Source organism: Marmota monax, unplaced genomic scaffold (assembly GCF_021218885.2).
Source record: "Marmota monax isolate L192 unplaced genomic scaffold, Marmota_monax_Labrador192_F-V1.1 WCK01_AAM20220418_F8-fsc00003, whole genome shotgun sequence".
NCBI lineage: Eukaryota > Metazoa > Chordata > Mammalia > Rodentia > Sciuridae > Marmota > Marmota monax.
The window spans coordinates 11738376-11760981 of record NW_026694084.1 but is presented as its reverse complement, the minus strand read 5'-3'; the positions used below and the strand labels follow the sequence as shown (position 1 = coordinate 11760981).

Here is a 22606-nt window from a genome sequence, read left to right as displayed (position 1 = left end):
AATTAAGGTTAAAATAAAGGGCTAAGAAAACCAATATTTGGCTTAATAGCTAGATCTACTGCTCTGGGAACTGCAGCTCTTATCACAGACTCTAAAAATTTTAAGTCCCTCAGCCGTCAAACAGATATAGATTTAGGAAAACTAGAAAGGTGAATCTCCAAATTAGAGGTTTCACTAGACTCTCTGACAGAAATAGTCTTAAAAATAGATGAGGTCTAAATCGTCTCTAAAACAAGGAGGACTTTGTATGGCCCTAGGAGAAACTTGTTGTTTCTATACAAACCATTCTGGGATAATAAAGGACAGTTTGGTACTAGTTAGAAACAGGTTAAAGGAAAGAGAGAAAGCACAAGAAACTTCTGGCAATTGGTTCCAAAACCTATTCTCATGGTCCCCTTGGTTGACTACCATCATTTTAGCCATAGTTGGGCCCCTAGTCCTCCTCCTGATTGGGATTACTGTAGGGCCCTGCCTCTTAAAAACCCTCCTAAACCATATACAAAAGAATGTAGGTGAGGTCTGACCATAAGTCAGACCAATATGGTCCCTTAGACACAGAAGGATGGAAAAGAAACTGAGGCCTAATGATGTGCAAGACTGACATCAAACCTACTAAAACCAGTGGGGAATGTGATAGTAAAAGCAAATGTGACTCCATTTTGTTTTGTGACTCCATTCTGTAAAACAACCATGCCAACTACAAGGGTCATGACTGGGGCAAAATGTTCTTTCCTTTTGCTATAGAAACCTTTAAGAACACAGAACTACCTAATGGGGCATTGTTTCTGTAACTAGGGTAACGGGGCTCTGTTTCTGTAACTGGGGTGATTGGGCTAACTGTAATTGGTTAGGCTTCCCGCCGCTTGACTGCACTCTCCCACTTCTGTAACCTGGCTTGCTTGCATTGGCTAGACCCTGAACATCCCTTTTGAGGTTTTCAGGCTTATAAGGAGCGCCCTGGCAATTGTTTGGGACAGCTTTATGTTCTGGTCAGTCACCACTAGCATGCTTCAATAAAGGCTTGACATGATTATAGTGAGTGGTCTGGAAGTTAGTTTATGAAACCCTGGGACGAAGCTTTAACTATAACACCTTTATACTTGACTCAAACTTTATTTTGCTTCCTTTCACAATACTAATATGCATTAAGAATTATAAAATATCCTAGTTCTGCAAGTTAAATTTTTTTAAGTCATTAAAATATCTTGCACCATTGGAAAGGTCAACATCAGTAAACAGAAATAATTATCCCTTCCTTTTAAATTCCACAACTATTTTATAATAATATTCTCACACAGTCTAGGTTATTCAGCCTAGAGGCATGAAAGTGAGAATCTATCTGATATGATATTTGCTTAATGATGACCCTGTAAAATTCTGATGAGCTTGTCTGCTTTATCCATTCCTCAAATTCCTATGAACACAGTTTTCTAAAATAGTGGTACCCTCAACACCTCCATGTTATACAAATGTAAAAAGGAATAAAAAATGAAGCTTAATTCCAATACATTCTATTTATAATAACTTCTAATAATAATCAATAAATAATTACCTAAATGGTAGAAATAACTGTCTACATGAATATAATTTTCAGGTATGTCAAGAATTATACAAGTAATATAATGTAAATTATAAAATCATAAAATATTAAATCAAGAAGAGACTTTAGAAATTATTTAGATCAATGACTTCATTTTACAGATTATAGAAGCACTATGAGATAAAATGACAGGTCAAATAAATAGATAAAACCAGGGCAAAAACAGACTTTGGTTCTCTTGATTTTTTTAACTTATGCCACCCTCTCCCTGGAGAATTTTCAATTCTTTCTGAGATACTAGTATGTAGTGATATTACAAAGTCCAAAAGAAAATTCATACACAATATTTTTGCCTTTAATTTATGGAAATTGATGTCATATTGTACTAGCACAGTGTCTATAAACTTGCACATAATCACAGTGGCATGTAATTTTTTAAAAAGAGGTACCTGGAGGATTACAAAAACATTCTCATCATTATTGGATTTCTCAATGCATAGTTTAATTACTAGTCATTAAAATCACTTGTATAAATGATATTAATGATTTGCTTATACAATAACATCAGTATTATCAATCCATTCCTACTGATATTTGAACACGTGTATTTCAATATATTTTTAAAGACCTGAGTTTCACTTTAATAAACTTTATAAAGTTTTAATTTATTGTGCTTCAAATCTGACAATTAAAGTGACAAAATTTCATGTCACATTTTAAGTTCTTATTTAATTTTAACAATTCTGAAAAATACACATCATTATATTTAATCAAGCAAATAGTAACTAAGCAGAGAGTAATTTGTTTTTCCTACCAAAAGATAAAAGAAATGAAAAGTTGAAGTTACTACACTTGAAGCTTAAAATAATCCCACTGGACTTGGGAGGCTAAGGCAGGAGGATCATTGTTCAAGGCCAATCTTAGCAATTTAAGGAAACTCTCAAAAACTGAGTAAGACCCTGCCTCAAAATAACAAAAGTACTGGAGATATAGCTCACTGGTAAAGCGTCCCTTGTTTCAGTCTCCAGGAAAAAATAATAATAATAATCCTCATTGTAATTACCTTTAACTTCTTTTCAATAGCACCATTCAATGATTACATTACAAAATAATTTCTTGCTTAAAAATTATTTTTTCATTTGATAAAATATATAGTATGTATTTATTAATGGGGAATCATCTTAAAAGATAATAAATGCTAGAAGTATTTTATAAAATCTTGTTGTATTGGTACTTCCATATGTCCAACATTTCATTTATTCTCTGTGTATCCTTAATGTACCTTAAGAAATATAAATAATTGTTAAGGATGGCTCCATATGGAAAAGTCTCAAAATAAAAGGCTATTTTATCATCTTAGGGGATTACAAAAAGAATTTTTAACAGCTTCATAATTAAGTTAATCTATAAAATACTTGTATTTTCAGTTTTCTACCTCATAAGAATAGTTTGAGCCATTTGTGGTGAAAAATCAATGGAACCAAAAGGTGATTTTTTGAGAAATTCAACAAAATTAACAAAAAAATCTAGCTAGACTGAATAGGGGAAAAAAGAGAAAATATACAAATTACCAATATTAAGAAATATAGATGTGATATTACTACAGATTCTATGATGTTAAAAGAAAAATAATGGAATACTACAATTTTATACCAATAAATTTGACAACTTATGAGGAAATGGACAAATTCCTTGAGAGACATTGTTATGCAAACTCATTCAAGAAAAAAATATGTAACATGAGTAACACTATATTAAGGAATTAAAACTATACCCGCTTTTAACAAATAAAACTGCATGTCCAGATGGCTTTACTGGTGAAATACTACCAACCAATGAAAAATGAAATAATACAATTTTTACACAAACTCTCCCAAAACATGGAAGATAATACTTCCCAACTCATTCCAATAGGCCAGCATTAAACTAATTTCAAAACCAAAGAAAAATCCTGCAAGAAAAGAAAAATACAGATAATATGCCTAATGATCATAGAAGCAAAAATTCAAAACAAATTTTTTTTGAATCAAACTCATTAATATAGAAAATGGATAGTCTATCATGACCAAATAGGGTTTATCACAGAAATAGAGTTGGGTTAACATTCAAAAATCAATCAATGTAAGCTTCATCATATTCACCAAGAAAGGAAGAAATATAAGCTTAATCTCAATAGATGGAGAAAAAGCTTTGAAAAAGCCCAACGTCTATTGATTATTTAAAAACCAAAACTCTCAGCAAACTGGTCTAGTTGCCATCTATGAAAATACAGCTAACATTAGACCTGACAGTGAGACTGAATACTTTCCCCCTATAATTGAGAACAACACCAGGAGCCACGTCAGTGAAGCCCACCTATAGTCCCAGGGACTCTGAAGGCTGAGACAGGAGGATCATGAGTTCAAAGTCAGCCTTAGCAATTTAGCAAGGCCCTAAGCAACTCAGCAAGACCTTTTCTCTAAATGAAATACAAAAAAGGCCTGGGGCTCATTGGTTAAGTATTTCTGGATTCAATCCCTGGTAACCCTCCCCCTGCCAAAAAAAAAAAAAAAAAATGTTGTCTACTTTCACCATTTCTATGCAAAATAATAATGGAGTTTCTAGCCAATGCACTACTTAGAAGAGGGGGGGAAAAACTTAATCAAGTAAGCCAAAGGGAAAAGGTTAGGAGAAGTACATGATTAGTTCTGGACGAAACAGCACATTGATAAAGGGCACAATGAGAAAACGAAGAAATGAAATTACAGCAGAGAATAAATTCCCACAATTATGTCCAAGTAATATATATGAAGATATCAGTTTCCCATTTAAAAACTACCTAAGTAAATAGTTAGGTGATAAGATACTAGTGAGGATATAAAGGCAAATCTAAAAAACTTACTGTAATGAACATTTCTAAATATTGTTTTTGCTAATTTCAACAAAATATTCTTTGGATAGCATTAACATGTTCCCTAACATAGAGAGGTAAACTACAAACATCTTGTATAAGTATAAAAAAACTTTAATATTTCTTCCTTAAATTCTAGTTTCCATAATCATAGTCTAATATTTTTCTATTAATGTTAAAAAAGCAACAAAAGAACATGTAGCTTCAAAAGCTATAAAATTATGAAAAGAATCTCAAAGGCTCCTTTCAAAAGGAAAGGAAACAGACCAAGGAAGAACAGATCTATAAGGTTTGTAAAACTGTCATCTGCAGAGAGTTAACTACCTGAACTAAAACAGTCCCAAGTATTATAAATATACTTGTCTCTCTTTGGGATGGACCATTGTGTTTGTAGAAAACCGACTGTCAAAAAAAGTTGGCATTTTTGTGCTTTTCCCTATTAAAAATAAGGCAATGTGTTGCATATCCGAGGAATGGGTTATGTGTATTAATAATAAACTCCTCAAAATGTTTAGTTACAGAATATTATGATTCAATAAAATTTGATAGCTCTTTATCTTTGTAAAAAAACAACTATGTGTAGCAGTGGAGAAACTATATTAAAATTCTGTCATTGATCAATTGCATGCTCTAAGAATACAATTTAGTTTCTCTGGGTCTGAGTTTCCTGCACCAGAAAAATAAAGGAGTGAGGCCAAATCATCTCTTAAATTGTCTTCATTGTCTTTGAAAGTCTGAGATCATAAAATTCTAACAAAATCAAAAGCTAGCTGACACAAAACAATGAGAAAAATATATTTAAAATTCTGTGAAAAATTAAAGAAACTTTATCTAAAATGAGGACACCATAAGTAGTAATTTCTGTTTTCATTTTTTTTTATTCACAATAAGCTTAACTATAAGAGAACTATCATGTTTTCATTTCTGTACCTTGTTTGAGCGTAATGACACTCGACCTCCACAACGAGCACAGAATTTTGTTTGGCAATATGAACAGTTATGGCCACATCCATCAGCAAATTTCGTTTTGTGGCAGATACCACAAGTTGGGGCATCACCCTTCTGTTCTTGCTGTTGCTGTGATTCTTCTCCCATCTTCTTAACCTGCTCCTTATACATTTCAAACTGCTGATGAAGTTTTCTGCAGAGAAAACAGACAAGAAAAAAAATGGTTTCCCTTATGGTCTCATAAAAAGAAATACATATATATATATATATGTGTGTGTGTGTGTGTGTGTGTGTGTGTGTGTGTGTGTGTATAATTTCGTAATTAAAACTACATAGAATGAAAATAAAAATTTAATTTTATGCTTACAGAATAACATCTTGCATGGCACACTACTGTAAAAAATGTTACAATTAGTTCTACTTTCTGTTATTCATATTAATTTAAAAACCAATTAACACACGTTTATGCAAGTGTTTCTTTTAATAAGAACTCTAAAATTTCTACTTACCATTTGCAATATTTTTCAATCATATACTTAAAAATATTTATAATGTTTTTCTTCAACAGTATACCTTTAAAAATATAGGAAGCTAATTGGACATACATAGTGAAGCCAAAATCTATAAACTTCAAATAAATGAGACACTATCTAAATTGGTATAATCCAAAGAATCCAAACAGAGGGGACACCACTTAGCTGTTAAAAATATGTAAAATTTTAATAGCCTAACAAAGGGGATTGTAAAAATAAAAGTTAACTTTTCACTATAAAAATAAAAGGGTCAAAAAGATGTCTAGAAATGCATATTATTTACTCAAATTAGAAATAGTTATAAAACTTTTCTCTTCCATTGTCTCTACAATGAAAATTTTTTTAATATTTACAAAACTGTAATTAGGGCTAGGGTTGTGGCTCAATGGTAGAGTGCTCGACTCGGAAGCATGAGGCACTGTGTTCGATCGTTAGCACCACATTAATATTTTAAAAAAGATATTGTGTCCACCTAAAACTAAAAATATATTTTAAATATTTTTTAAAAATGGATCACTGCTGCCTCTGATGCCACTGCTGCCATCCCAAGGTCACCTGGAAGTCTTCTTTCTGGGTGCTGCTGCCCTTGCAGCTATAACCACTTGCTGTTGCCACAGGAGACACCACTGCCCTGGATGCACCTGACACCGACAGAGCTTTTGACAGCCTCTCCCCTCGCCCCACCACCCCCACCCCCACCCACCCCCACCCCCCCACCCCCCCACCCGTGATCATCTGGTGATGCTGACCCTACAGCAGCCACCACTGCAGCTGCCACTGCTACTTATCCTCGGCCTGCTACCAACAACCACCACCACTACCACTGCTACCATAGCCTAGAGGACTGCTGCGGGGGAGACTCCAGGGTTGGTTCCACACGGCTGCACCCAATGGGACACCAGCCAGGTCCTGAGGTTTACCACCACAAGAGCCACTGTCTGGGGACTCCAGTGGAGACCTGTAGGTCCATTGTGGGGGTGCCTGCGAGTTTGGAGGTGTCTGGGGTCTTCCTACTGGGAGTGCTGGTGGCCCTTGTCTTCCTCCTGCATCTCAAGGTTGCTCTTTCGCAAGAGTGTATTCCTAGTTGTCTCTCTGCAAGTAGGAGCAGCATTGAGATCTTGGGACTACAGGTGACCGAGTCTGAAGTATCTGAACCCCTGATCTGTGCGATAATTACAGAGTCTGTGAGGGCTGATCTGGATCTGGTGATCCCAAAAGACAACAGAGACAGGGCTGAGAAACTGTTGAACACTGATAGAGACGGATTGGCTTTCCATATTTTATTTTTTAATTCACTAATATCTCCACCATATTTGGAACAGGGTGCTTTTTAAGCATCAGTGTGTGGAGGACACTGATATATCAATGGTGTTTTGCACTTTTTTTTATTTTTTTATCTTGCATTTCTTTTTTATTTTTTTTAATTTGTTTTAATTAGTTACACATGACAGTACAATGATCTTGACATATCATACATTTGAATCAGATGGGATATAATTTCTCATTTTTCTGAGTGTACAGGTTGCAGAATTACATTGGTCATGCAGTCACATATGGTGTTTTGCATTTTTGTTGTATTCTTATGTCTTTAATTTTTTCTCTTTGTTCATATTCTTCCTCTCTCATCTGTTTTCTTGGATTTTCTTTCCAAATTTTCTGCAACCAACAGCCAATCTCTGTGGACACCTCTTCCACTCTTCTTGTGAATTTTTGCTTCTAGCTTCTTTCTTCCTCCCTCATGAATATCACATACTATACTACCTCTGGTATCTTATTCACCATTTGAAATTGTAAACTGTTTTAACAAATTTTCTCTTTATATTATAGATAGTTTGGTTTAGTGTGAGAAAGCAGTGGATGCCTTAGTGGGAACCATTAGGTTTAAGACTATATATTTTTTACACTGGGTGCTGTTGACACCATTAAAGGCAAGGTGCTAGAAACCTTCAGGGACATTATAGGACTATAGGATAGAATTTGTGCTGCCTTAGATCCATACTTTTAGATGGGAAAATACATGAACAACATGAAAAAACAAGGGAATAAAGCACCCCAAACAAACCAAGATGTTTCAACAACAGAAACCACTGATAACACAGTAGAAGAAATGTCCAAGAAGGAGTTCAGAATGTACATAGTTCAATGGATTTATGAAGTCAAGGACAACATAAGGAGTGTAATCAAAGAAAAAGTACAGAAAGTGAAAGATCACTTCAATAAGGAGTTAGTGAGGGGAAAAAAAAAAAGCAAAAATCCTCAAAATGAAGCAATCAGTAAACCAAATTATAAATTCAATAGAAAGCATCACCAACAGACAAAACAACTGAACCTCAGACAATGAAGACAAAATATATAATATTGAAAGTAGAGCTCACCATGCAGAGAAGATGGTAAGAAACCATGCACAGAACATCCAAGAATTATGGGATAACAAGAAAAAAACCAAATTTAAGAAGTATCAGAATAGATGAAACAGAAATACAAACCAAAGGAATGCACAATCTTTTCAATGATATAATTGCAGAAATTTTCCCAAACCTAAAGAATGAAATAGAAAATTAAATACAAGAGGCTTACAGGACCCCAAATGTACAAAATTACAGCAGACTCACACCAAGACACATTATAATGAGAATGAATAACACAAAGAAAAAATATAAAATCATAAAGGCTATGAGAGAAAAAAATCAAATTATGTATGGGAGGAAAACAATTCAGATCTTAACTGATTTCTCAACCCAGACCCTCAAAGCTACGAGGTCCTGGAATAATAAATTTCAAGCAATGAAAGAAAACAGATGCCAATCCAAAAATTTTAAATACAGTAAAATTAAGTTTCATATATCAATATGAAATTAAAACCTTCCATGATAAACAAAAATTAAAAGAATTCACAACTAAAAAGCCTACACTACAAAACATTCTCAACAAAATATTCCATGAGGATGAAGTGGGAAAAAAAGAAAAAAGAAAAACCAGCAAAGGGAGAAACTACACTAAAGAAAAGTTCAACCAAATGAGAAACTGAGACAAATCAAAAACCAGAAATAAGTCAAAATGACAGGGAATACAAATCACATCTCAAGAATAACCTTGAATGTTAACAGCCTAAACTCATCAATCAAAAGACATAGATTGCTAAAAAGCTTCTTCTCAGCAAAAGAAACAATCGTTGAGGTAAATAGAGAGCCAACAGAATGGGAGCAAATTTTTACCCCATGCACATCAGATAGAGCACTAATCTCTAGGATATATAAAGAACTCAAAAATCTTAACACCAAAAACAAAAACAAATAACCCAATCAATAAATGGGCCAAGGAACTGAACAGACACTTCTCAGAAGAGGATATATAATCAATCAACAAATATATGAAAAAATGTTCAACATTTCTAGCAATTAGATAAATGCAAATTAAAACTACTCTAAGATTTCATCTCACTCCAGTCAGAATGGCAGCTATTAAGAATACAAACAAAAATAAGTGTTGGCGAGGATGTGGGGGAAAAGGCACACTCATACATTGGCTGGTGGAACTGAAAATTAGTTCTGCCAATATGTAAAGCAGTAGGGAGATTCCTTGGAAAACTGGGAATGGAACCACCATTTGAATCAGCTATCTCACTCCTTGATCTACACACAAAAGACTTAAAAACAGCATACTACAGGGACACAGCCACATCAATGTTTATAGCAGCACAATTTACAATAGCCAAACTGTGGAACCAACCTAGATGCCCTTCAGTAGATGAATGGATAAAGAAAATGTGGTATATAAACACAATGGAATATTACTCAGCATCAAAAGAGAATAAAATCATGGCACTTGCAAGTAAATGGATGAAGTTGGAGAATATAATGCTAGTGAAGTAAGCCAATCCCCCAAAACCAAATGCCAAATGTTTTCTCTGATATAAGGATGTTGATTCATAATGGGAATTGGAGGGGGGGGGGGCAATTCTGCTGTCATATATAACAAATTAGAATAAATTTTAGAAAGAAATTTAAAAAACCATGCAAAATTTAAAAAATAAGACAGATGAGAAAGGGTTAGTAAACAATAAGAACAGAAGATCCAAGAGGTAACCTATATATGAAATTGGAGTCCCAGAGAAAAAAGAGAAAACAATAGAAGAAATATCTGAAGGAATAATAGCCAAGGATTTTCCAAAACTAATGAAAATAATACCAAATTAGATATAAGAACTCGGAGAATTCCTTGTAGAACAAATATCAAGTAGACACACACACATACACAATGCAGGACACTTCATAGTCAAACTGCCAAAAAAAGAGAAAATGTTGAAAGCAGCTAGAGAAAATATACATTATGTACAGAAAACCAACAATAAGATTACAGATTACTCCTTAGAAACCATGCAAGCTACAAGACTTCAAAGTGTTGTCTATAAAGCATTGGCAGGAGACGGGTTAAAAAAAAAAAGGCTAACCCAGGATCCTATACACATTAAAATTATACTTCAAAGTGACAACATAATAAGAACTTTTAAGAAAAATATGGGCCGAAAGAATTCACTGGTATTTCCTCCATTACAAAGAACTTAAATTCGTGTGTGTGTGTGTGTGTGTGTGTGTAAAACTGGACATGGACATAGAAATAAATGCTTATGTTAACAATAAAAGGGTAAGTAGAACAGTTTTTCATTAGTTGTGTTACCCCTCCCCCAAGCCCAGGCAGCACAGCATGGAAAGACATTCTCTCCACTTGAGGAAAGGAGAGGAAAGTGGGCACGTCACTTTACCTCAAACCCCAACACTAAGCCCACCCCAACAAAACACAGTGCCAGGTAGGGGTCTGTGGTTCCAGACTCTAAGTCAGTACCCACAGATTGAGTCAACAGACCTGCACAAACACCAGCAGGATCTAACAGCCTCAGACCCTAGGCCTGTCCAGCAGACTTAGTCTTTGGACCCACCTGATAGTCAGTCTGACCCAAGAAGCCCCAGCTTCTGACCTGCCCCAGCACCAGGTCAGCTCCAAAGACTAGAGATCAAGGCTGGCCACCAAAGTCCCAAACTCTAAGGTAGTACCCACAGACTAAGCTTCCAAGCCCACCTCAGTGACAGAACAGATGCCACAGCCTCAGACTTTACCACTCCAACAGACTTGTCTCTAAGTCTGGCCAGACTGACACCAACTGCTGTAGGTTTCCGACAGCCCAAACACCAGGGTGGCCTCTATAACCCCAGGATTCAGGACAAACCTAGCACCAGGCCAGCTCATGCAGCCCTAATCAACAGTTTGGCAATTCTTTGATCCAGTCTCCAGGCCAGCCTCTATGGGTATAGGCCTCAAACTTGCCCAGGACCAGACTAGCATCTTCAGCTCCAGACAAGTATTTGCAGATTGAGCCTCTAAGCCCACTCTAGCACCAGTAAGACTCTGGTAGCCCCAGGCTCTAGGCCTGCCAGGCACACTAGGTCTCCAGCCAACACGAACACCAGGCCATCTCAAGCAGCACCAACCTCTGAATTGGCCACAGGAACCCATATCTTTGGGCTTACCCAAGCAGAAGACCAGCCCCGCCAGACTTAGGCCCGAGGTCCTCCCCAACCTGGACCAGGACAGGATCTGCAGTCCCATGTACCAGATAAGTGTTAACAGTAGGCCCACACAGGTGAAGACTATAGGCAGGTCTCTACATTGAATTCAGACCCACCCAGCACCAGACCAAGCCCTGCAGCCCCAGGTCACAATTCCACCCTAGGTTTTAGAGCAGTCTGGAGCCAGGTATTACAAGACTTCAGCCCACCACAGTGCTTCCCGCATCTCTTTCATGGTTAGAGAGACAGTTTTGTCTTGAAACTTTTCCCTAGCTGCAGTGACTCTGCCTCTGCCCTAAGGATGACAGGTAGACTGCTGGGAATACATTAGGTCACTACAAGTTCACAGGGTAGAGATTTTACTGCTGTGCTAAACCCAGCCAAGAGATAGCACACCTTGCTTCACACCAATTAAATTAGCTCAAATTTCAATGAAACTTTAATTTAAAAAAAAAAATCAGAGAGACAAAAAATCCCAAACTAACAACCAGGTACTAAGTAGGAATAGCTGGAAGGGGGGGGAGCTTAAAGTCCCATTAATGGACTTTCATTCCCACAACAAAAACAAAGAATTAACAAAAAGGCTGTGGACACGACAATAATGAAGGGTGATCGTATAGATCACTCTAGAACACTCTGACAAGAGAAGGCTGTGCCTTAAAAAGACCCACAAATTAGAGTGGAAGAGAACTCATATCCACAGGTGGAAAAAATACAACATAGGAATACAAAAAAAAATACAGAATAACAAGGTAACACTATGTCTTCTAAAGTTCACAATTCACCAGCAAATGACTCCAAAGATATTTAAATTAATGAAACACCAGACAAAGAATCCCAGATAATTATTATAAAAATGATGAATGAATTTCAAGAGAACAGAAAAAAACAACTGAAAAAATTAAGAAAGTCAGTACAGGATATGAATGAGGAATTCAGTAAGGAGATATTGAAAAAGAACCAAATAGAAATCTTAGAAATGAAAGAGAAAATAAATAATATGTTCTGTTGAAAGTGTCACAAATAAAGTAGACTATGCTGAAGTCAGAATCTCAGAACTGGAAGAAAAAGTGGCTGCCCTTGAACATGCAGACAGTATTAATGAGCTGAGCATAGGGCACACACCTATAATCCCAGTGACTCAGGAGACTAAAACCAAAGGATTACAAATTCAAGGTCATTTAGTGAGATGCTGATCAACTTAGTGATACCCTGTCTCAAAATAAAAAATAAGATGGGCATAGTGATGCATGCCTGTAATCCCAACTACTTGGGAGGCTGAGGCAGGAAGATTGTTAGTTCAAACCCAGCCTCAGCAACTTATCAAGGCCCTACACAACTCAGCAAGACCCTGTCTCTATTTAAAAAAAAAAAAACTGGGGGTGTGGCTCAGAGATTAAGCATCCCTGCGTTCAACCCCTGGTACAAAATAAATAAACAAATAAAAATGGGCTGGTGATCTAGCTCAGCAGCATTAGGTTCAAACCCCAAAGCCCCCCAAAAAACAAGTAAACATGATTAGAATATGCAAGAACTCTGGGACAACATTAAGACACCAAATTTTTGAATCAAATAGTGTTGAGATGCAGGCTAATGACATAGGTAATCACTTCTGGGAAATAATAACAGAAAAATTTCCAAACCTTAAGAATAATGTGGACATCCAGATACAGGATATATTGCAATATGGGACATATTTAGAACCCCAAATAGACAAGATCAAAAAAGAACCTCCCCATAAGGCAATATAATTAAAATGCCTAACACAAAGAATAAGGGCAGAATTTTAAAAGCCTCAAAAGAAAAGCATCAAATCACAGAAAGCCAATCAGCATCACTTCTGATTTCTCATCATACATTCTAAAAGCCAGCAAGGCTTGGAATGATATGTTCCAAATCTCAAAGAAGATAACTGTCAATCAAGATTGCTATATCTAGCAAAGCTATTCCTCAGAATCAAAGAAAAAAAAAAACATTCCAAGATAAGCAGAAACTAAAAGAATTCATGACTAGTTAAGCTGGCACTACATAAAATACTTAAAGAAATACTACACAAAGAAGACATCAAAAACACTTCCCAAAGCTCACAGACAAATCTCATTTAAAGAGCAGCTAAACAAATTAGAAACAGGACCTAATTAAACATTAGAATAAATCCAAATGGAAAAGAAAACATTTATCCATAATAACATTGAATGTACATTGTCTCAACTCTCCAATTAAAAGACTTAGACTGGCAAAAAGAATTAAAAAACAAGATCCAACCATATGTCATTTACAAAAGACTCACCTTATATACAAAGTCAGCCATAGGCTGAAAGTAAAAGGATAGAAATTGATATAGCATGCAAATGAAGCCCGGGAAAAAAAAAAAGGCAAGAGTAGCTACTCTTATATCAAAGCAGAGTTCAAGCCAAAATTAATCAGAAGTGACAAAGAAAGTCACTTCATTCTAGTAAAGGAAACAATTCAACCAGATGATATAATAATAATAAATACTTACATCCAAAATGTATAATGCACCTAATTACATGAAACAGACACTACTTGAATTAAAGAGTCAGACAGACCCCAATACAATAATACTGGATGATTTCAACACACCTCTCTCACCAAAAGATAAGTCACCTACACATAAATTCAGTAAAGATTCTTTGGGATTAAAAAATATACATTAAATAGACTTAACAGACATCTATAAAATATTTCATTCTACAGCCAAATACACTTTCTTCTGAGCTGTTCATGAAACCTTCTCTATCAGACCATATTTTATGCCACAAAGCAACTTGTAGCAAACAAAACACACAAACACACAATGATATAATTTCTTGCCTCTTATCTGATCATACTGGAATGAAATTAGAAATCAACACCAAAAAAAACAAAAAAACCTACAAAACTACATAAACACATGGAGATTGAACAACATACATTTGAAGGATGAATGGGTGATAAAAGAAATAAGGAGAGAACTTTAAAAATTCTTAAAATCAAATGATAATAGTGATACAACATACTAGAACCTCTGGAACACTTTGAAGGTGGTTCTAAGAAAGTTTATTTCATAATCCCAGAGGCATGGGAGGCTGAAGCAGGAGGATCACAAATTCAAAGCCAGCCTCAGCAATTTAGCAAGGACCTAAGCGATTTAGTGAAACCCTGCCCAAAATTTTTTTAAATAAATAAATAAAAGGGCTGAAAATATGGCTCAGTAGTTAAGCACCCCTAGCTTCAATCTTCTCCCAGAAAAAAAGAAGAGCGGGGAGTGAAGAGCAAGAAGAGAAGGAAAAGAAGAATGTTTGTAGCTATGAGTGCCTACATAAGAAAATCAAGAAGATCCCAAATAAACTACTAATGATGTATCTCAAGGACCTTGAAAAATCAGAACAAACCAACTTCAAAACCAGATAGAAGGAAATAATTCAGATCACAGTCAAAATAAATGAAATAGAAAATTTTTTTTAAAAAAAAAACAAAGTATCAATGAAACAGAGTTGGTTCTTCAAAAAAATAAACAAGATTGACACAGCCTTCACAAAACTAACCAAAAGAGAGAAGACCCAAAATAATAAAAATTAGAAATGAAAAAGGAAAAATCACCACAGACATCACAGAATCCATATGATCATTAGGGACTATTTTTGAAAACTTAAACATCAATAAATTGGGAGAGTACAATACATATAACCTGCCAAAGCTGAATCAAGAGAACATTAAAAACTTAGACAAATGACTAGCAATGAGAGAGAAGCAGTATAAAAAGCCTTTTGACAAAGAAAACCCTGGACCAGATGGATTCTCAACTGAATTCTACCAGACCTCTACAGAAAAACTAATGTCAATGCTTCTCCAATTATTCTATGGAATACAAAGGGATGGAACACTTCCAAATTCATTCTATGAAGCCAATATCACACTCATATCAAAATCAGATAAGAAAACATCAAAGAAAGAAAGCTACAGACCAAAATCCCTAATGAACTTAGATGCAAAAATCCTTAATAAAATATTAGCAAATTGTATTCAACAATGTATTAAGAAAATTGTACATCATGATCAAGTTGGTTTTATCCTAGGGATGCAAGTTTGGCTCAACCTATAGAAATCAATAAACATAATTCATCACATCAATAGACTTAAAGACCTAGTTTACAGGCGAAATATACTGTATTAGTTAATTGGAGAACTCAATATCATTAAGGTTACAATTATCTTCAAATTGATCTATTAATCCAATGCCATAACCAATCAAAATCCCAGCATGGTTTTTTATAGAAATTGACCTGCCAATCCTAAAATTTATGTGAAAAAGCAAAAGTCAAAAACTATATTTTTTAAGAGAAAAAAGTTAAAGGACCCACACTGCCTGATTTCAAGATTTATACCAGCTATAATCATCTAGTCAACATGGAACTAGCAAATGATAAAGATGGGTACCAACGGAAAACAATAGAGAGTCCAGAAATAACCAAATATTTAAGTGAGAATTAATTTTTTTACACAGGTACCAAAGCAATTCAATGGAGAAATAGTCTTTTAAGTAATAGGAAACTCATGTGTAAAAACAGTGTTTGAAAAATCCATGTGTAAAACACAAGTAAAATATAATTATCAACTCACACTTCATAGTTTATGTAAAGACTAAAAATGTATTACAGAACTAAATATAATGACTAAAACTATAAAACTTCTAGGAAAGCACAAAGATAAAAATCTTTTTGATCTTGTGTTTAAACAAAGACATCTTAGATAGGTTAGGCAAGGATTTGAATGTAAAGCTATGGACCAGAAAGAAGTTACCAATGGTGCTGGAACCCAGTCCTTAAGAATAGAAAAATAAAATAAAATAAAAACTCCTGGACTGTAAAAAAATGGTTTTCTTAATTGAAGGGGAAAAAAAAACATGCAGTGGGCCAAATTTGGCTTGTGTGTCATAGTTTGCCCACATGATATGATTTCACATAGATGACATTCTGTACAAGACAAATAAGATCAATGGCTTCTAGGGAGTATAGTAAGGAGATTAACGACAAATGGCACAAAGAACTTTTAGGGGTGAAGGAAATATTTCTTTCCTTGATTATGATGGCATATCTATAACTGTATGTTTGCCAAAACTTACCTTAAAGTGGAGAATGTTACTATAAATAAACTATATCTCAAAAAAACTCACTTAAAAAAGGCTTCAGAGTGCTAACCTAAAGTCAGCCAATAAATTAAAAATAGAACTCCAATAAATTAAAAATAGAAGTCCTTTTATCTACTTAATTACAAAAGCATATTTCTTTTTTCCAACTACTGTCAACAAAAACTGTGCCTGTTTTAATGTACTATTTTTGCATGATGATCTCCCACCAGGTTAAATGAATATTTGTTAACAAGAGTCACTATTGGAGGCAGAAGCCCACGAAACATGAACCAGAATGGACATAATTTTAAGTTAACAATGAACGACCTCTGCATCCACACTTCTCCCACAGAAGAATCACCTTGCTGTGCATGAAAATTATATTTGTACATTTGTTCTACATTATACATTTCCACTGCATCCTTGTGGATATACTTGGTGTCTCTCAGATACCTCTTAGTAAATGGTTGAGCACTATTTGGGGGAACAAGGCAGAAAAAGGTAAATTAAAAAGAACAACACTTTGTTTTTCTTCTAAAAGCACTGGAGTGCCAGTCAAGTCACCAAAGCATACTGTAACAAAAAAACAAAAGTCCAGTTAAGTGAATTGTGCCTCAGTGACTGTTCTTCAAGAGAAGTGGAAGTACCATTTTACACATGTAGAAAAGGCCAGTCAAATTAGTAGCATAGCTAGTGATTATGTATGCCAATGTGCTAGATTAAAACAATTTAAAACCCTATTAAGTTGTGCAAAATTATTAAGCTGCGGAATGGGATCAAATTTTCCCAGTTGCAGGAAGAAAAGAGATTGGGAAACTGCAATCCAGATAGCACCTGAATACAATAGTTTGAGGTAATAGACTTTTGGAGAGATTTTTACATATTCATCCAAAAGAAAAAATCATGTGAGAATCTGCATGTAGTGATGTGCCACATAATGATACTTTAATCAAGGATAGACTGCATACACAGTGGTGGGGACATAAGATTATAATACCACCTAAGGTATATAATAGACAATACCTTTTTGCTTTGTGTAAATACACTCTATGGTTTTTGTATAACAATGAGATCACCTACCAACACATTTTTTACAATGTATCCCCATTGTTAAATGACACATGATTGTACTGAGGCACATCCACATCTTTAACCTCAATTTTTGCACTACTTCTTTTGCCTCCTTTTTTAAAACCATCCTGTCTTTCAATCTTTAAACTCACCATAGTGCATCCTCTTACACAGTCTGCATTTTATACATGCTCTTGCCTCTACCTAGAATAAATTACTGTGCACATATCACTCACTCCTGCCCCCCAGGTCCACCTTACTCTATCTTATGTTAAACTTCAGACACCCAGAATAGAATTGATCATAATCTTGGTAGCACAGATCCATAGCCTCGTTCTATTGTAGTTAACAGTATTGCATTGTGCCATTCACGTATTTCAACTTCTTATTTTTACCTCAACATTTTTATATTAAAATTTAAATAAACAAACTATAGCTAACATATATCTTGTATCAGGGAGATCGGTATTATTAGTATTATTATTCCCATTATTATTCATTATTCTACAAGTTATCTGGTTCCTGATCACATAGCTGATAAGTGGCAAAGTCAAATTCAAATTCAATGTTAATACAGTCTTTGCTCTTCTCCACTATAGGTTTTCCATCTAGTTCATTCATTGTAATGGCTGCATAATCATGTTTTATTGTACAAATCATATTTTATTCAACCATTTCTTTATGCTAGCCCTTCAAAAGTCATTATAATATTTCTATCATGACATATTTGTAAACTCATAAATTTTTCTTTGGAGTATATACACAAGACTATAATGCACATACTTCTAAATACTTCTAAACTGCTCTCCCAAATAGCTTAATCCACTTAGCACACCTGCAACCAGGATATGAAGGTTTCAGTTTCCACTTGTCCTTGTGATTATTGTACAATTTTATAATTTTTTTCAGCTTTAATATATGTTAACTGATGCCCCCTTTTGTCAGTTCATATTTGTTTTACTTTTAATGAAATTCAGTCATTTGGACTGCAACTCCTATGAATCGCTTATTCATATCCTTAACCCAATACTTTGTATTGAGTTTCCATATTTTTCTTTCTGATTTGCAGGAGTATCCTATATATCCTATATGTCAATCTTTTATAAACTCTTTCAACATAGCAGATTATCTTCTCCCAGTCTGCCAACTGTTCATTTTATAAACGGTGTCCTTTGTTAAACAGAAATCTTCAATTTTGAGATAGTCAACACATCAATTTCTCCCTTTATCATTTGTGACATCAGTACTAGCTATTTTTTTTAAAAAAAGTACTTACTTACCCCTAAGCTAGTCACAAATAATTCTATAGCTTCTTCTAATAGCTTTATAATTTGCCTCTCAGTAAGCTTTTAATCGATCTGAAGTTTATTTTTATGCATGATGTGATACAGGGATTTAATTTCACTCTTCTCTATATAGAGATTCTATTTTCCCAGCATCATTTATTTAAATAATTCAACCTTTCTTGCCCTGAATCGTGATATCTCTATCGTATACTAAGTTCCTGCATGAAGATAGCTCCGTTTTGTGGATTGTGCATTCTACTTCATAGGCATTTGTGTTTGTTCCAACTCAAAACAACACTCATCACAACCAAACTCCAAATACAATGAAAGGTCCAACAGATCTTAAGAAAAAGTTGAATGTATAACTTTCCAGTAATGTAGCTCAGAAGTCAAAGTTTTCTGTTAAGGGCCAGGTAGTAGGTATTTTAGGCCTATGGGCTATATTAGTCTGTCACAATTAATCAACTCTGCCACTGGGGATGTAAGGGCAGTCGTAGACAACACGCAAATAAATGAGTTTGACTCTATTCCAACAAAATTTTTTTACAAAACCAGACAGCAGGTAGGACTTTAGCCATAGGCCATATTTTGCAGATCTCTGGTGTAGATAAAAGAGACAAAGATATGTCCATATATTTAATCTAAAACTTTTATTTACAAAGAAACATTAAGACATATACAATGATATATGAATTTATTTAGAAGTACTGTTTTTTCAGCTTTCTTACCTCATAAAGCTTTCTTAACCTAATTTTTCATTATATCTTCTATATTAATGTCTCCATCACCACTAGAGCAACTCACTGAATTTCATATTTTCCAAACCAAATTTTCTGTAATTATCACTCACTTATGAATTCTGTGAGATAATGAAATCTTTTAAAATCATGTTTACTGTTGTTCCTGCAAACTTTATCCCCAAGCACACAATTTTGTTATCGTTGTTCCATGGGTGTACTTTCATGATCTCCACAAACTAAATGCATTGTATTTGTTTGTTGGAATTTCAGACACTTGCCATTATGAGATCATACCCTGCAACTTTCTAGGTTGCTATTTCTTTTCAGAAAAGAAACTGAGCACTACTCAATCAATAGATTTATAGGATTCCAAAAAGAGCAAATTCTCACCAAGTGGAATGGCACATACCTATAATCCCAGCAATTCAGGAGGCTAAGGCAGGTGGATCACAAGTTCAAGGCCAGCCTTGGCAACTTAGGGAGGCCCTAAACAACTTTGTGAGACTATATCTCAAAATAAAAAATAAAAAGGACTAGAGATGCAGCTCAGTGGTAAAGAGTCCCTGAGTTAAAAACCCAGTACTAAAAAATAAATAAATAAATGTTTTTTTTAAAAAAGCTACTTCTTTATATTAGAGGGATGACTTCAGGGGAATAAAATCCAAATAGCTCAGGACATATAATACTTTGACTTTATAATTTGTTGTGATACATCTCATAAAATATGTCTCTCTCTTTGTTCTTCTTTGTAGAAACTTTTACTATATATAAATCTTTTTTCTTCCATATGCATATTATAATATTTTACCTAACTTCCTTGAAAACCAAAGAAAGATTTTTATTGAAAATACAACATATTCATAGACTACTCAATAAGTCCATTGGTAGATCTGTATTTCAAATTAATGTGCTTCCTTTGTAATTGCGTCTATTTACCTTTTATATTTTAAGAAGGCATCTATAGGCTTCACAGGAATGTCAAAGGAATACATAGAAAAACAGATTAAGGACCTCTGCAAGGTATTTCCATATTCTACATATAGTTTCAGAAAAAAAGAAAAAGCTGGTTTCCCAACAATTTCATAAAACTGCATAACTACAACACTTTCTACTTTTCACTCCCATACTCTTCATTATTCTCATTGTACTTCAGTATCACCTCCTTGGGAAGATACTCCTTACCATCTCTGATTAGGTCAAATCCCTCCATTAAATATTTTCAAAGCATCATTGTATACTGCATTCATCAGAGCTAAACTTTTTCATGTATGTGACTACCCAATTATGTCTAACTCTGTAATTAGAAAATATAATCCATTAAGATTACTGTGTGTTTCTTCTCCCAATTTTATCCTAGTGACTAGTTTAATACAGGGCCCATAGCCAAAGTCTCAATAAATATTTACTAAGTGTTGGAATTAATGATGAATAATGTATTGTGTGTACTATTTAATAGGTAATGGAACAAAACTATAAAATTGAATATTATTCAGTTCCTGTCATCAGTAAAATAAGATAGATATGGACATGTATAAATATTAAACAATTATAACACAAGTCAATTGAAACATACAGTGAATAAATATATAAGAAAAAGCGCACTAGAGCACAAAGAAAAGAGGCATTAATTGAGAATGTCATCAGCATAACTTAATAAGGGAGGGACAATTTTTAGTTTTTCCATATCTTGTCCTTGAAGGATAGGCAAAATTTTGATAGGCATCAAATTGGTAATAAATTTTAGCCTCAAGTATTTCATATGCAAGCATAAATGCAGATAAAAATTCAGGAAGCTGAACATATTCTCATTTAGAATAAGATATGCATAAGGGAAAAAGGAAAATACAATATAAGAAGGTAGAAAGGCAGCTTGGGGAAGAAATTCCATGCCAAAGATTATTTCCCATATTATCTGATACCTGACTTAGTTTTTTTACATTATAAGTTAGAGAAATTAGTAATGTATCACTGAGAAATATTACAAAACTATCCCAAATAAATCAGAAGTTTCATTGCTTTTAGAGCAACAATACAACTCAAAAAACATTTTTGTAGTATTGTACAAAACAAATAACCACATTAAAAGGTTACATAAATGTCATTAGTTCTCTTTAATACATATCTTTGAATAAATGGCTTTGCTTCCCTGTTTTATTATGTCATCATAATTAATATCCAAAAGGCAATGAAGTTGAGGTGAATTTCATCTTAAAAGAAATAGACAATCACTGGATAGTTAATCTTTGGAACTGAAATTATTATTATTCCATTCACAATATGAAATAACCCTGATGTTAGAGGTTGAGATTTTAAAAACTAAAAATACACTTATAGTATATTATTGGAATTAGAGAATGATTCACCCTCAATATATAGATATCACTTCCTGACTCCAAGAGGAAATGGTATATCATCACTTCTCTGAAATTTGCTTCTTGAAGAAAATTATTTAACAAACTCAATTCTAAATTTTTTAAAAGGTGATGATAAGTAGAAAATTCATTTTGAGTTCATTCTTATGATTCTACTTTCAACTGCTTTCTACCTAATCAAAATAAAATACTTCCTTGAAGAAGACATTATGGAGTAAAACACTTTTATACACTGCTGCCTAGATAAAAGACCATGCACTCTTAATCTTTAAAAAAATTATATATGTGTATGAGTATATATATATATATATATATATATATATATATACACACAAACACATATACAGAGAGAGAGAGAGAGAAAGCATCACAGTGTTTACATGTTTTATAATTTGTGTGAACTTAATTACACTTCATCTCAGTTAATGGTTAGCTGTAAACCTTGAATTATTTCATGATACACACAGAGATGTCACTTCTCTGTGGTGTTCTGTTTGAAATCCCTTTTCTCTTTTTCTAGGCCAGATAAAG

At 34.2% G+C, this 22606-nt stretch overlaps 1 protein-coding gene across 38 annotated transcripts in view; it reads right to left on the bottom strand.

Moving 5' to 3' along the window:
- Nucleotides 1-22606, bottom strand: part of Rims2 (regulating synaptic membrane exocytosis 2) — a 567034-nt gene that overhangs the window by 439105 nt on the left and 105323 nt on the right. For all 38 annotated transcript variants that reach the window (XM_058585652.1, XM_058585655.1, XM_058585668.1 and 35 more), the window contains one exon: nt 5361-5571. In XM_058585652.1, the coding sequence (XP_058441635.1) occupies nt 5361-5571 (211 nt within the window). The remainder of the gene's footprint in view (nt 1-5360; nt 5572-22606) is intronic.